The following is a 17,002-nucleotide window of genomic DNA, read 5'->3' as shown; positions in this document are numbered from 1 at the left end:
AGTCCGTGGTGGAATTCTCCAACATCCCTAGTAGTGACCAGGCTTTGGCCAAGCTACAAAAAAAAATAACCAGTATGGAAAAGACAAATACTTCCTTTAGCTCTATGCCCAAAGTATACCTCTTTGTTACTATTTGGGGGGATTTTATTCCTTCCTTATCAGAACTAGTTTGTGTAACTATTACACAGAGCTAGCATTTCCCCAGACTAGGCCTTTAGATTATGAACAACTATGAATAAATCTAGATTTTCTAAATTTCCTTTCTTGAACTTCCTGTGTTTCCTTTCCTGTTGTTTTAGTTCCCGCTGAGCCTTAGAATTCACTGCTTTATTTTTAAACATTTTATTCAAACTTCCTATATGGATTCTACTGGATCCCATACCTCAGGTGGATCCTGGGACATCCGTCTAAGACTACATGAGCTCATCTCTTCTGCTTGGGAGAGGTAGCTATAATTCTTTCTTCCTCGGTCTTTAAGCCAAACTGTTTTACATCTGGGAACTTAGTAAACTTTTAGAGGGTGCTAGAAACTTAGATGCAAATATAGGAGTTTCAGAAAGGGCTGACTGCAGCTAATTTGGCATGTTGTAAGCCTTGTATGCAGTATTGCCAAATGGAGATGGAGGATCTTAGAACTAAGGTTACTGACCTTGAGTGCAGAGAGTGCTGGATGGTTCTCTCTTATATTCCCCATAACCCACCAGTTCTTGCCTCCTTTAGACTCCTTCCCAGATCCATGTACATGCTTTCCGCCACCCAGCTCTTTATGCATGGAAGGTCACTTCTTCCTTTCAAGCCAGCAAGACGCCCTCCTTTCAGTACCTCCCCCAAACCCATACATTATCAGAAAAACATCATGTCGCCTTTCATGTATTCTGGGGTTGTAAGTCAAAGTTCCAGATTATTAAGAAAGAAATAGAAAACAAGACAATAGCAGAATGCCCTTATACAGGGGTGGGGGTTGCTGTTGGAGGCAATTTTAAAGCAATGGCCATTTCAGGCATATTAAAGAAGCATAGATAAAATGGCTGTCTGAACCAAAGTTCGCTTTTGACCTCTAACTGACAGGAAGCTTGACCTGGGGAAAAGAGAACATTACAAGAAACATTTTTGCTCAATAAGGCTCATGTCCCAGACAGGTCAAAACCACAATGGACAAATACAGAAATTTGTATAGAACTGTAAAAATAAAAAAAAACTTCATGAAATATGAATAAATATGAAGAACCGTGATTAAAATAGTACAGTAGCTAATCATAGTAAAATAAGCAATCACACCACATATCATGTTCAAGAGTAAAACTATAAAAGTAAAGGGAAGATACTGCTTGGGGTTTCTCCCAGCAGGGAGTAATCTCTGCTAGCAGAAATCTGTATTAGTAATATATGCTCTGTACTTTGTCTTGTTTTCTTTTCCTGTTGTAACCTTTGTCAACAAAAATCATGGTATCTGTTTCTTTCTATAATTGTCTTAAATACACTTGCTTGATGTTAATAAATGTTTAAAATATAGTCCATGTGCATTTATTTATAAAATAACTGTTCTGAGTGTACAATGACTTTCTCAGCATCAGAAAAACCAATCTGTATTGACTAAGTTATAGACATGAAATAGAAGTCTGTCAAGATAACAAGAGGTCTGTTTAATAAGGTTTATTATCCATAAACTATTTGTCCTACACTGTCACTGCAAAAAATGGTGGTATAATCAGAACCTCTGATCCCCATCGCAGATACTTTCAAGTCTACCAATATCAAAAGCATCTTACATTGACAACACTGACTGAAATCTGACAGAGTCCCTCAACACAACAACAAAGTGGAGGTAAAGTGGGACACAAGAAACAGAAATTCAAAGACCTCCTCATTGGATGAAGACTCTGACCCCAGAATGGTGCCTAATCAACAAAAAAATGGCAAAAAATATGGTGAAAAAAATTCAGACCTCTTAACCAAAAAACCGAGACAATGCAGGAGCTTGAGAGGGAGTTCAAAGCTGAGTGGGCTACTGCTCTCAAACTATTTAGAAGGAAAGTATTGGGACTAATAGGCATAGTAAATGAAATTAGGTAGAAAAAAGGGTTGTGTTTACCAACTTTTCACCAAAAATGCCTCCTAATTTGCTCTTTGGGGGAATTTTTCCTAGTCTATCTACAAATCTGTCAACAGTCTGTGGTATAACTGTTTGGGGAACATTGTGTTAGCTGGAAAGTTAACTAAAGAGATAAGGGCATAAGGGCAATGAAAATAATTTGATACCTTCCATACAATTCAGTATAAATTTATTGATTTCATTAACAAAGTTCTCAGAGAAAACCACCATGTCATGGACAGATATGGAAAGATACATTTAGATAATAACAACTAAATCCTAAACCCCCTTATATTTATCTGTGGATAAATATAAGGTTATTAATATACTGAACCTCCTGTGATTTCTATTAACTCTAATTGGATTTCTTATATAATGTCTGTGTTTTGCTGGTTGAAAAAGTTGTAATATTTTCTATATGCTCATTGATTATATTGTAAGTGTGTAATTTAAAACTCAATAAAAATATTTTGAATGCCCTTATACAAATCTATGATGTGACCACACTTGGAATACTGTCCCCAAACCTCAAAAAGGATACTGCAGTGTTGGAAATGGTGCAGAAAAGGACTAACAAAATGATCAAGGGGTTGGAGCAAGTGCCCTATGGACAAAGGTTACACGTCTGGTTTTTAGCTTAGAAAAATGGTGAGTAAAAGGGGGACATGTTAGAAGTGAATAAGGTTATGCATGCCGTAGAGGAAATGGACAGGGAGACGTTCTTCTCCCTCTCTCATAGTACTAGAATCTGGAGTCATCCAAAATAGCCATATGGTAGCAGATTCAGGACTGATAAAGGGAAGTATGTCTTCACACCGCACATGGTTAAAAAGCTACGGAATTTGCTCCCACAAGACGTAATGATAGCCACCAACATGGGTGGCTTTCAAGAGGGATTAGACAAATTCATGGAGGATAGGGCTAGCCCAGTATCCGAGGTGGGGTGTGTCTCAATATCAGTTGCGTGGAAGCATGAGCAGGCGGGTGCCCTTGCATTCCTGTCCTGCTTGAGGGCTTCCCAAAGGCACCTGGCTGCCCACCGTGGGAACAGAATGCTGGACCATACGTGCCGTTGGTCTGACCCAGCACAGCTCGTTTTGTGACGTTTTCTCAATGCCTAAAGAAAACCTTGACAAATGCAGAGCTGGAGAAATGCATCTGTTGGAGAAACGTCCAGATGACTGATAAACCAGAGATTTTCTTTATTCCCTTTCGCTTGACATTCCTGCATTATACCCTTGCAGAAAAAACACACAGTAAACCCCCTCACTATTCACAAAAACTTACCCTTTCTTTTAAATGCCATTTTAAAGAAATTCGTCACTGGTCGCCCAGATAATTCTTCTGAATGGTTGATCAGACCTTCTTTTACTGTTTGGTATCCAGACAGAATTACTATAGGATATTGTCCTACCCATATAGTGTAAATGCTTCCGTATTGCCGAGCCAGCTGTCATTGGGATCAAAGGAGAGAAAAGAATCTTTACTTCAAACTAAGTGTACTATTTCAAGTTAATATATGAACTTTGGCCTTCCTCAGCTCTGCAGCACCTGGCCATGTGTAGTTCCCCTCCCTTCTCAGTCTCCCTCCTGCTTTTCCTTTCCATCTCAAGTCCCTGCCCTTTATTTATTTATTTATTTATTTATTTAGATTTTTAGCATGCCGTTCAGGGTACACTGTCCTTTCAAGGCAGCTCAGAAGGATACTAAAAGACATGAGAATAAAAGTAAAATTTCAAAGCAAAGCAAAACCAAACCAAAAAACAGAAGCAAAAGCGTCCCCCTGCACCCAGCGCAGCACAACACAACTAAATGCAGGCAAAGTGGGACAGTGCTGGGATGGTAGCAACGCGTTGTGCTGCACCCAATCGCCTGAATCAGGTAACTCCAGTGCTGAAGGAGTTGCACTGGTTACCAGTTGTTTTCCGGGCCAAATTCAAGGTGTTGGTTTTGACCTTTAAAACCCTATATGGTTCCGGCCCAGCCTATCTTAAGGAGCGCCTCCAGCAGCACCAGACAGGCCGCTTAACAAGATCAGCCTCGGATGGCCTCCTCTCTGTCCCATCAGCCAGGACAGCTAGACTGGTGGGGACGAGGGAGAGGGCCTTTTCTGTGGTGGCCCCCACTCTGTGGAACTCCCTCCCTAGGGAACTCCGTCATGCCCCCTCTTTAATGAGCTTCCGTTGTGCATCAAAAACATGGTTGTTCAGGCAGGCATTTGGGGTGGGTTAGGGTATTTTAGAAAATGTTTTTATTGTAGAATTTTATTGTTTTAAACTGTTTTATTGTATGTTGTACATCGCCCAGAGTGGCTGGGTGACCAGCCAGATGGGCAATTAATAAATTTAATAATAAATAATAAATAATAAATAATAAATAACTGGTTGTCATTCATGGACCAGGATGTCTTCCTTATTGTTGAGATGGAATAACTGCATTCAAATTCACATATTGATTGAGAAAGTGTGAAATTGTTACGTTCTTATCAAAACCTGAACAAAACAAAATTCTTTCCCATCCCAGGACACAACCCAGCCCCAGAGCTTCGAAAACAGATGCATGAAAACAGGTGCATGGGCCTGGAGGTACTCACCTGGCAACGCCCATGATGGTATCTTGGACCTGGGCAATAGTGCACCATGCATTAGTTGAGCGGGGGGGGGGGTGCAGAAAAACCTGTACTGCTTCTTTTATTCAAGACACTTATTATTGGTATTACTATTATTACTATTATTATCTCATTTCTACACTTCCCAGTAGCTGAGGCTCTCTGGGCCATTTAAAAAAATACAACTACAGCATTATGCAATATTAAATAATACAACATTATAATAAAATATTTTCCCAGTAGCAACGTATGGCTGTGAGAGCTGGACTATAAGGAAGGCTGAGTGCTGAAGAATCGATGCTTTCGAACTGTGGTGCTGGAGAAGACTCTTACGAGTCCCCTGGACTGCAAGGAGGGCAAATCAGTCCATCCTAAAGGAAATCAACCCTGAGTGCTCATTGGAAGGACAGATACTGAAGCTGAAGCTCAAATATTTTGGCCACCTAATGCGAAGAGAAAACTCTCTGGAAAAGACCCTGATGCTGAGAAAGACTGAAGGCAAAAGGAGAAGGGGACGGCAGAGGATGAGATGGCTAGATAGCATCACCGATGCAATGAATATGGACTTGAGCACGCTCCAGGAGAGAGCGGAGGACAGGAAGGCCTGGCGTGCTATGGTCCATGGGGTCTCGAAGAGTTGGACACGACTTAGCGACTGAACAACAACAATAATAAAATATACTCTACAATATTTAATGTACAAAATTTAAAAAGCTAAAAACATTTTCAATAAACAATTTCAATGGCAGACTTGATCAAGCCAGCTGACGAAGGTGCCCCGTCATACGCCCTTACATGCCCGGGAGCAGAGGGCCTAGCGCCAAAAACTGTTGGCGCAGGCAGGCCTGAATTGTGTCTATGAACCAGCGCGTTGTGAGGCACGTGGGAGATGCTTTGACTGATAAGAGCTACAGTCAGAGTGAATAGAAACCAAGAGACTTTGGAGTCATCTGCTAGACAGCTCGGTAATCACTGTAATAAATATGAAATTCATGCAGCAACTTGTGTAAATGTTGACAACATCTTACATGGATTTACAGCTGATGTAAGCTGACTTAGAATATTAGGCAACCTTGCTGGAAGTTATTGAGAATCACGTTTAAGTTTTGCCATCTCTGTTTTGACACACTGAGAGAGAGAGATTGAGAGAGAGACCGAGAATAAATTTCCACTCCATGGAAGCTTTTCCCTCATATCTCTCCCACTGACACCAGCAGGTGGGATATTAACTACTACGGCTCCAGGGCACAAGCCCTGCTGGATCAGATCAAAGGGCTGTCTGGTCCAACCAGATTCTGATGGGAAGCCCACAAGCAGGATATGAGTCCAACAGCACCCTCCTGCTCATATCCCCCAGCAACTGATATTCAGAAGAACACCGCCTCTGATACAGGATGTAACATAAAGCTACCATGACCAGTAGGCATGGGTAGTATTTTCTCCAATCCCTTTTTAGAGCCATCCAGACTGGCTGCCTGGGTTCCTGGCTGTCCACCTTCCTGGCACAGGCATGGCTTCCACCAACATGCCCCCGGAACATTCCGCCCCTGGCCCCGGTGGCATCAGAGCAGCAACAATGGTAGAACTTTCTGCTGCTGCACTGGAAAGGCCTCTGCCCATAGACTGATCTCTCTCTGCCCGCTGAGAGGGGAGGGGGCATCATATCCTATGGTCCCCGAGCTACCCTTCCAGGAAGCCTAGGACCCTTCCCTAAAATATCATAACATTTCTCTGGAGCTCCAACATCTCCGTCCATGCAGGGTGTTAACAATGATAGTGAAGATACAATGCCACTCTTATCTTCAGAGAGCTCGAAGAAGTTAATGGAGGCAGAAATGAAATTTCAGTCAGAAAACAACCAGGTGAATGGAATATAGACATATTTGATTTGATTAAAACTCTGAAGAGCATTCATAAATACAAGGGTATATTTTACTTTTCAGAAAATAAAGAAATGGTTCCTGAAGGAAGGATCAGAATAATGTTTCAGATAAGAAAAACAGCATTGGACAAAAGTTATTAAAGGAGCAATCGTATTGCCGCTAGACAGCGACTAGACGGCCATAGGATATCTGGTTTTCCGGAAACCGACCTCGGAGCCCGCACTCCAAGGTTGGTTCCTGGAGAAATGAACTCCCCCCACTTCCGCGTTGCCTCAGAGGCAGCGCGGAACAGCCCCATCCTCCGCACTCGCAAGAGGAGCGCGGAGTGGCTGAAAAGAGGCATTCCCAGATGGCGTTCTGGAGTGGGGAGGAAGGAAATGCCGGTACGACACATCCAATATGTTGTACAGCAGCCTCCTCCCCTGCTCAGCCCTCCCGCGGCTAGACAGCTGCAATCAGCTGTCTAGCCGAAAATGCAGGCAGGAGAAGTGTGGAGGGAATGATCCCCTCCGTGCTTCTCCTGCCCTGCATTGGATAGGCGGTAGCCTCCGAGTTTGGAGGCGGCCGCCTATCTGAATAGGATTGTGCCCTAAGAGAGCAGTCCTATGGCCTCTAGACAACGTCTGGGGCACCACGTGATAGTTTGGATTCCTGGATCCGAGGAAGGAGACAGTGCTCCAACTAGGACCCAGGAGTCTGAGCTCCCCCCTGCCCCCGCCAGCTGCCTCCCTGAGGTTGCAAAAGTGACCCTTTAGGGAAAGTAAAGGGGCATTCCTGTGGGCAGGGAGGGGAGGAGACCGGGGCAGTGGGGATATGAGCCTTCCCCGTCCCCCTCCCTCCCCCTTCCTGACGCCTCTGGCTAAAATGTAGAGCAGGGGAAGCACAGCAGCCTAGGTCACCTCTGCCTCTCCTCCTGCTCTGCAACGGGTGGCCGTAAGCCTCTGGGTTCAGAGGCTTACGGCCAGCCCCACAGGACTGCACACTAAACCAGATAAATTCATTCCTAGGTATTTTGAAAAAACAGAGGAGATGCCGGGGGCAGGGGGAGTTGGAATAATAATCTAGTAATGGGTCAAGTGACAGTACAGACTGAGGGTACACAGGTCCTCGTTTGGAGGACACAGGGTTGCCATCACCTTGGACGTCTGTGGGGATCAGACTGGGGGTGAGTGTCTTCCCAGTGACCTCAGTGGGAGAAGATAATGGGACTGCAAATGGAGAGGCAGCTAAACTATCCTCCAGCACCTGCCCCATGCACTGGGGTCAGCAGGTTCCAGCTGGGCCTCTGTGGGAGAAATAAGGGGGCTGTAAAGTGGGGACACTGATTAGGTGGAGCAAGGTGTCGTCCTGCAGCCAACGCAAGGACCAGTAATCCGTGAGCCAGGTATGTATCTATCTATGTATTTCATTTATACCCTGCCTGTCCTCCACGGAGCTCAAGGCAGTGGTCATACTCCTCCCCAGATATTATCCTCACAATAGCCCTGTGAGGTAGGTTAAGCTGAGAGTCAGTGACTGGATCAAAGTCACCCAGGGAGCTTCATGGCCAAGTGGGGATTTGAACCTGGGTGTCCCCAGACCTAGTCCTATGCTCTAACCACTGCACCATCCTGGCTCTCACAGGTAATTCCCATTCATGGATCAGAGTAACATCCACCACTATCTGAGATACTGATTGACATCTGCCAATGACACTTCTCCTCTGCCTTCACAAAGCTCAGGGCAGCTTCCAATGAACTGACTTGAAAAAAGTAATTTAACACAAAATCGATTTCTATAAAGTCAAAAAGAACGATACTACTCAAAACTCTTCCAGGAAGCCGCCAATCTACTAAAGTCAGCACCCTATTGAACAGCAGGGCTTTGCATAACTCTCTAATGGCTAGAAGCAAGAGACACCATTACATCCCCTACAGGAGGTCATTCCCCAAACCCGGGGCCAGCACTGGAAAAGCCCTGTTGCTTGTTTCAGTGATCTGGCTTCCTATGCAGACATGAGATAGGGCTCTTGAAGGTGATCTCAACAGGCAGGTGAGCTGATACAGAGAGAAGTTGCACTACCTAAGACATATAAGTCCCTGGCAGTGAAGAGAATGGAAGTGCTGAAAACAACACATTGAATGGGGCAGTGAAGAGAACAAAAGGTTCAAGTCCCCCACACTAAACTGGAATGTAAGTAGGTCAGTTCACACCCATGAAAAGAGAAGCCGCAGCATTGCCTAATGCTTTCGAATGATTTTCAATTTCCATGAGATGGCAAAGGCATGTGTAACATAATGTGATCTTGGCTTTCTAGGGGGCAATCCACATTACAACTTTAAACTGGTTTCAAACTGGTTTATCTAAAGGGATCCTGCAGTTTCATGAGGGTACTGAGAATTCTTTGCCAGAGATCCCTGTCCCCTGCCCAAGCGGCACCTCTTCCTAAAGCTACAATTCCCAGAATTCCTGTATTTGGTAGCCGTAATAGCTAAAAACAGGTTTGAAACCAGTTTAAAGTTGTAATGTAGATTGCCCCTAGGAGGGGTTTCAGTTGCAACTGGAAAAAGCATTCCTGGCCATTGCTGTCACTTACTTATTTAAAGAGATTCTTTCTTGTTTCCTTCTCAGACAAAGATAATAGTCCTATTTATTTAGCAAGTGGCCTTCATGTGTCCTGTGGTGCTTCCTGTTTTTACAGGCTAGGCCTGGGGAAGTGAGAGCTAGTGACCCAGTTCATATGTAATGACCAGCCATGGTGGGTCAATTCACTAGGGATGTCAGCGAATTCCGCCACGGGTCTCAGTGAGGCCGAATGCTAGTGCATTCGGCCCCCCGAAATCCGTGGCGGAACGAAGCCCCCGGCCCCCCACCTCGCGAAAGGCGCGTGAAACGGAGCACCTACCTGCTGCCGTTTGCACACTTTCACCCACCGTTACCACAGAAAGAAAACAATTCACAGTCCTCTTCAATAGGCGTCTTACTCAGCTGATTACTTATTTAGAAAGATGTACCTTGGCGAAAGTATCTTCATAAAACCCCATCCCACTCTGCCACACGCTTCCAATGAGCGGGAGTGAAAGAGGCCCAGGAGGAAAGTGTCGGCGTGACCAGCGCTGCCTCAAGAACTGAAGAATCAGGAGACCCACCAGCAGAACAAATGACAATTGCCAGATCCCCGTCATTCTCCTGCCCTTTCTTTCTCCGTCTTTGTATATTTCTAGGTCATCTGAGTGGCTTTACTGATTCTCCAGTGGGTTTTTGCCTTCCTCAGAGACACAGCAACTTGCCTCTGTTTGTTCACTAGCTGCCTTTTATATGCTCCACATTCAAGATGTAAAAAACAGGATTGCTTGCGCTACATACACTTAGGAACGTGTCTCTGCTTGCATGAATGTTACCATGTCTCATTATATAGTTACACTGGATATGTGTCAGTAAAAAAGGAAGATTGCTTGGCCACGTAATTCTACATACAAATTACTCGAGGGGAGGGGAGGAAGCGCCAAATTTTATGGGGAAGGAGACTGTGGGAAGGAGGACCAGCCAGCTGTACCAGGTGGATCCTGAGCCTGCTTCTGCCCCCACCAAACAGGTACTTAAGGCGGGGCTGCCAGAGGCACTTAGCGTCGCACTTGGCGTCGCACAGAACAGCACCTGAAGACCCACCCACCTGCCTCTCCAGAGACATCAGCAGCCACAGATACCAGCAGCAAATAGCAGCAGCAGGGGGCAGCAGCTTTAAAGACAAGGGGAAAGGGGCAAACGTGGACTTTATCTGCTCCTTCTTAGCTGCTGTTCTCTTTTATCTTTTATATTATTTTAAACTGTTGTGCATTTTATATCCTAACATTTTAATATTTAAATGTTAGGATATATCAATTCAAATGTTAAATATATCAATAGTTCCTCCCATTTCCTGGGAGGACTATTGAGCAACTCAGGGGGTCGGGGAGGTGCCACTATAACTGTGGTCACGGGCAGGGGGAGGTATGGCGTTGGGGGATTAACAGGCCAGCTGAGGAGAAGAGGGGCTAGACACCTTACAGCTGTCCCCTCTTCTGGTTCTTCCCCCAACCTGATGTTCCTGGCAGTCTAGCGGTGCTGCTGCTGAATGCCAGGTCGGCCCAAAATAAAATCTCCCTCATCCATTATTTGATTTTGGATGGGGGGGGGGCTGACCAGGTATGTATTACTGAGACCTGGGTGAGGGAACTGGGAGGGGTCACTCTCTCCCAGTTGTGCCCTCCTGGGTACTCGGTGCAGCACCAACACCGGCTTGAGGGTCGGGTAGGGGGGGTTGCCATGGTCTATAGGAATTCATTCTCCCTCTCCAGGCTTCCTGCTCATTCAAGTGCAGATCTTGAGTGTTTGTTCCTTGTGTTGGGTACCCGGGACAGACTAGGGATTCTGTTAGTGTACCGCCCACCCCGCTGCCCATCAGACTCCCTGCCTGAGCTGATGGAGGTGGTCTCGGATTTGGTGTTGAGGACCCCTAGGATAATGGTCCTGGGGGATCTCAACTTCCATGCTGAGGCCGCTGTATCTGGGGCGGCTCAGGACTTCATGGCCGCCATGACAACCATGGGGCTGTCCCAACATGTCATCGGCCCAACACATATAAAAGGACACACGCTTGATCTAGTTTTCTCGACTGGGCAGGAGGATGGTGATCTGAAAGTGGAGGAATTAACATCTGTCCCTTTGTCATGGTCAGATCACTTCCTGCTGAGGTTTAGACTCCTGGCAGCCTTCCCCCTATGCAAGGGTGGGGGAACCTATTAAAATGGTCCGCCCCCGGAGATTAATGGATTCCGATGGATTTCAGAGGGCTCTGGGGGATTTTCCTGCTGGTATGGCTGGTGCTCCTGTCGAAGCCCAGGTTGCTCTGTGGAATGCAGAGATGACTCGGGCGGTTGACACGATCGCACCCAAGCGCCCTCTCCCTCTGAGCAGAGCCTGGCCAGCTCCTTGGTATACATCTGAGCTGAGGGCAATGAGGGGAGATGGCTAGAATGCAGGTGGAGGAAAACTCGTGCTGAGTCTGACCGAACACAGGTAAGAGCCCACTATCAAGCCTACTCTGTGGCGGTGAAAGTGGCTTTTCCACAAGCATTTCATCTTCTCAGTGTCGTCCAGTGGAGATTTTCCGAGTGGTTCGCGGCCTGTTACATTCTGGGCCAGGGAGAGAGACAGTGGAACCCTCGGTGGCACGCTGTGATAAGTTTGCAAGGCACTTTGAAGATAAAGTCACTCAGATTCATCATGAATTGGACACCATGATTAATGCAGTTCCATTGGTAGAGGCGTTCAAAGCACCGTCTGGTCCAGTTTTATTGGATGAGTTTCAGTTACTGAGGCCTGAGGATGCGGACAAGGTGCTTGGCCAAGTCCGATTGACCACTTGTGTGCTTGACCTTTGCCCTTAATGGCTTATTAAATCAAACAAAGAGGGGATGTCTGGCTGGGTCCAGGAGGCTGTAAATTCCTCCTTGAGAGAGGGAGTGGTGCCTGCCACTTTAAAAGAGGTGGTAATTTGACCACTCCTGAAAAAGCCTAACCTGGACCCAGAGGATGTTAACAATTATAGGCCAGTAGCCAACATCCCCTTCCTGGGCAAGGTGCTTGAGCAGGTAGTTGAAGGACAGCTCCAGGCACTGTTGAATGAAATGGATTATCTAGATCCATTTCAATCGGGCTTCAGGCCTGGTTTTGGAATGGAAACTGCCTTGGTCACCCTGTGGGATGACCTCTGCTGGGAGAGGGACAGGGGGAGTACGACCCTGTTGATTCTCCTGGACCTCTCAGTGGCTTTCGATACCGTCAACCATGGTATCCTTCTGGATAGGTTGTCTGGGTTGGGAGTTGGAGGCACTGCACTGCAGTGGTTCCGCTCCTACTTGGAGGGCCGATTCCAGAAGGTGGTGCTGGGGGATTATTGCTCTGTGCCATGGCAATTGTGCCATGGTGTTCCACAAGGCTCTATTTTATCCCCCATGCTGTTTAACATCTACATGAAACCGCCGGGGGAGGTTATCCGGAGGTGTGGGCTGAGGTGCCATCAATATGCGGATGACACCCAGCTCTGCCTCTCTTTCTCATCAAAACCAGGTGAGGCAGTGGCTGTTCTGAATCAGTGCCTGGGCACGGTAATGGACTGGATGAGGGCCAATAAACTGAGACTCAATCCAGACAAGATGGAGGTACTGTTGGTGGGTGGTTCGTCTGCCCGGCTTGGTGATATTCAACCTATTCTGGAGGGGGTTGCACTCCCCCTAAAGGATCACGTTCGTAGTTTGGGGGTGCCTTTGGATCCAGAACTGTCACTTGAGGCACAGGTGTGCTCAGTGGCACGGAGCACTTTTTAACAGCTTAGGCTGGAATACCAACTACGCCCTTATCTGGACAGAGATAGCCTAGCTACAGTTATCCATGCTCTGATAACTTCTTGTCGGGATTACAGCAATGCGTTATATGTAGGGATGTCAGAGAATTTCGCCACAAATCTCAGGGAGGCCGAATGCCCCCCCCGCCCCCCCCGGGACGAGACTTACCTTGGGCGAATCCTCCTGGTGGCGGCGGCGGCAGCGGCCAGTCTTCTGACCAGCTGCCACCACCGTCATTTCCAGGAAAAAAAAAACGTGATAGGCTACGTAAAGATTTACGTAGCCTATCACGGCCGATTTAAAGGGAAAAAAAACAAAACGCGTGTAAGCAAATGGCGGCGCCCATAGGCGCCACCATTTGCGTTCCTTATTTTGACACGTCTTAGTCTACGTAAACATTTACGTAGATAAGACAGCGAAAATAAGGGGAACGCAAATAGCATAGACGCTACGCTATTTGCGCTCCCCTTATTTTCGCCGTAGTCTACGTAAATGTTTACATAGACTAAGACGTGTCAAAATAAGGAACGCAAATGGCGGTGCCCATGGGCGCCGCCATTTGCATACGCACGTTTTTTTCCTCTTTTAAATCAGCTGTGATAGGCTACGTAAACATTTACATAGCCTATCACAGCTGACTGCAGGGACGCAAACGGAGGCAGCTACGGCCGCCGCCATTTGCTCACCCGGCCGGCCAGGATTCGGGGGGGAGGGACGGAGCGCCTCCCTCCCCGGCCAGAATTTCAGGGGGAGGGATGGAGTGCCTCCTCCCCACCTTGAATCAATTTCGTGAGAAGGTAAGTGACTTTCGTACATCCCTAGTTATACGTTGGGCTGCCTTTGAAAACGGTCCAGAAACTTCAGCTGGTCCAAAATAGGGCAGCAAGATTGTTAACAGGGACTGGCCTGCGAGCTCATATTATGCCAGTACTTTTTCAGCTGCACTGGCTGCCAGTCCATTTCCGGGCCCAATTCAAAGTGCTGGTATTAACATTGAAAGCCCTTAATGGCTTGGGGCCAGGTTACCTGAAGGATCGCCTCCTCCCATATGTGCCTGCCCGGACCTTAAGATCATCATCAGTGGCCCTTCTCCATGAGCCCCTGCCAAAGGAAGTGAGGCGGGTGGCTACTAGGAGGAGGGCTTTTCTGCTGTTGCACCCCGGCTCTGGAATGAGCTCCCTAGTGAGGTTCGCCTGGCACCTACATTGTATTACTTTCGGCGCCAGGTGAAGACCTTTTTATTTTCCCAGGCATTTTAGCACTTTAGCTTTCTAAACTTTTAGCTTTGCTGTTTTAAATCTGTATTTTAAACTCCTGCACTGCTGCTAGGTTTTAATGTGGTTGTATTGTTATATTGTGGTTTTAATGTTCTATATATTTTAAATTGTTTTATTGTGTGCTGTTTTGTTTTATTTTTTGTGAACCGCCCAGAGAGCTTCGGCTATTGGGCGGTATAGAAATTAAATAAATAAATAAATTTACACTCACCTGGCCCAGAACAGGAGGGGGAAATTATTAATTGAAATTAATTCCAAAAGCACACAACAGTGCACAAACAACAGCCAGACACCTTCGCCTCCCTGACAACACTGCCAGCGCCTGGCTATCAAGGGGCGTTGTGGTGGCGATGTCGGCATGCCACTCAGAGCCAAGGGAGCTAATGCACCAACCCCAGTGGGGACACCTCCCCAGGAACAGTTCCCCTCCCACCCAACACACAGGGGTGCCACAGAGCCGGACCACTCCATGAGCTCCCATAGTATAGGCAGCAACGACCCAGGTACTCTAGGTTCCCAGGCGCTGCTGCAGATAGGGGTATCACAGAATCATAGAACAGTAGGGTTGGAAGGGGCCTACAAGACCACCGAGTCCAACCCCCTGCTCAATGCAGGGATCCAAGTCGAGCATCCCTGACAGGTGGCTGTCCAGCCTCGTCTTGAATGCCTCCAGTGTGGGACAGCTCACCACCTCCCTAGGTAATTGGTTCCATTATCGTACTGTTCTATCAGTCCAGACATTTTTCCTGATGTTCAGCCGGAATCTGGCTTCCTGTAACTTGAGCCCATTATTCCGTGTCCTGCACTCTGGGATGATCCAGAAGAGATCCTGGCCTTCCTCTCTGGGACAACATTTCAAGTACTTGAAGAGCACTATTCTATCTCCCCTCAGTCTTCCTCTTCTTCTTCTTCTTCTTCTCCCGCCTTTTCCCCAATACGGGGACGCAAGGCAGCTTTACAACATTAAAACACAAGGCTAAACATGCCTAGTTCTTTCAGTCTCTCCTCATAGTAGGGATGTACAAAAGTGACTTACCTGTTCGTGGATTATGTTTATGGTGGGGAGGGAGGCATTCCGTCCCTCCCCCTGGAATCCTCGCCGGGGGGGAGGCACTCTGTTTCTCCCCCCAGAATCCTCGAATGGCCGGCTGTGCTCCGCGGCAGCTCTGCGGAGCAGCCGGCCAGGCCCAGCCAGGCCAGAGCCGTCCGCAGCCGGATTTCCAGCCGCGGAGGGCTCTCGGTAAAAAAACAACAACAACACGTACGCAAATGGCGGCTACGGCTGCCGCCATTTGCGTTCCTTCTTTTTGGCCGTCTTAATCTACGTAAATGTTTACGTAGACTATGACGGCAAAAATAAAGGGGAACGCAAATAGCGTATCGGGCGCTATTTGCGTCCCTTTTTGATTCACCGTTTTAGCCTACGTAAATATTTACATAGGCTAAAACGGCGAATCAAAAGAGGATTGCAAATAGCGCCCGCTACGTTATTTGCGTTCCCCTTTATTTTCGCTGTCATAGTCTACGTAAACATTTATTTAGACTAAGACGGCCAAAAAGAAGGAACGCAACTGGTGGCGGCTGTAGCCGCCACCATTTGCGTACACTGGTTTGTTTGTTTTTTAAACCCACCCAGCCATGATAGGCTACGTAAAGATTTACGTAGCCTATCACGCGTTTTTTATATATTTTATTTACCAAGACTGGAAATGGTCAGAAGACCAGCTGCTGGAGCCGCCGCCGCCGCCTCCGGAGCCGCTGCTGGAGCTGCTGCTGCCCGGAAAATCTGCCCCAGGTAAGTCTCGTTCCAGGGGGGATCCGCGGGGTGGCGGGGGGGTGGCAGGCCATTCCGCTACAGATTTCGGGGGCCGAATGCACTGGCATTCGGCCTCACCGTGATCCGTGGCGGAATTCTCTGCCATCCCTACCTCATAGGGCTTTGTTTCCTGTCCCCTGATCAAGGAATACCTATCAGTGGGCTTTATGAGGATAGGCAACCCTTTAGTCATGTCTCTAATTCATTCTCCTGGGAGACAGCATACCTGGCGAGTCCATGGGTCTTTGTGACATACTTGGGTTTCGATCCCACGCAGCAAGGAGTCTCCCACTACTACTCCTCTTCTCTTCTTGATGTTCTAGGCCTGGGTTTCATCGCCTCTGCTTGACTGACCTTCAGCCTCTTGCTCATTCTCATGCAGTTTCCCCTGTAATTCTTCCTCTGCAGGCTGTCCTCCAGTCTCATCCTCAAGTACCTGGAAATGGTTCCATAGTTCCATTGCGTCTACTGGTGAAGAGTGGCTTCTAGTTCTTCTGCTCCTAACTGTCACCCTTTTTCAAGCGGTATTCTGTACTTCATTTTTCCTCGTCTCAGCATTTTCCTCTTCTGCTTCAACTTGCTGTTGCTCTTCTAGCTTCTGTACTTGGCTTCGCTGCTGTAGTTCCACTGTTCTGTCTAAGAACTCTTCATCTTCTCTTATTCCCTGGAGGGTCACCACTCGCCACCCCAGTCCTCTTACGTTTTCTTCCAACAGCGTGATCAACTTGCACTTGTTGCACATGTAGGCCGTATTGATCTCAGGCAAGAAAACAAAGATAGTACAGACCTTGCAGGTCACCACCACTGAAGAGGTTTTTCCTTACACAGTCTCTATTCCCTTTATGTTTCTAGCTTTCTGATTGTACTGGGATGGCCTGTGCTTTGTCCTCTATTCACTGGAGGTTAACAACAGAGTCCCAGTGGTATGGAAGTGTGTTTTACAAGAAAAAGAAATTCAAAG

General features: G+C 47.0%; 1 protein-coding gene across 1 annotated transcript in view; it reads right to left on the bottom strand.

The window, feature by feature from the left end:
* LOC146351726 (cytochrome P450 2J4-like) overlaps window positions 1–9,780 on the bottom strand; it is a 37,652-nt gene extending 27,872 nt beyond the window's left edge. The window contains exons 1-2 of the mRNA XM_084847691.1: window positions 9,577–9,780; window positions 3,380–3,542 (exon numbers count right to left, since the gene is read on the bottom strand). Coding sequence (XP_084703817.1) covers window positions 3,380–3,542; window positions 9,577–9,747 — 334 coding nt within the window. The 5' untranslated portion in view covers window positions 9,748–9,780. The remainder of the gene's footprint in view (window positions 1–3,379; window positions 3,543–9,576) is intronic.
* Window positions 9,781–17,002: the final 7,222 nt, after the last annotated feature.

Source organism: Heloderma suspectum, chromosome 3 (assembly GCF_057233095.1).
Source record: "Heloderma suspectum isolate Gila_16-S chromosome 3, 16-S_ref, whole genome shotgun sequence".
NCBI classification, from domain to species: Eukaryota; Metazoa; Chordata; class Lepidosauria; order Squamata; family Helodermatidae; genus Heloderma; species Heloderma suspectum.
The sequence above is the reverse complement of the archived record's forward strand: the minus strand, read 5'-3'. Positions and strand labels throughout refer to the sequence as shown.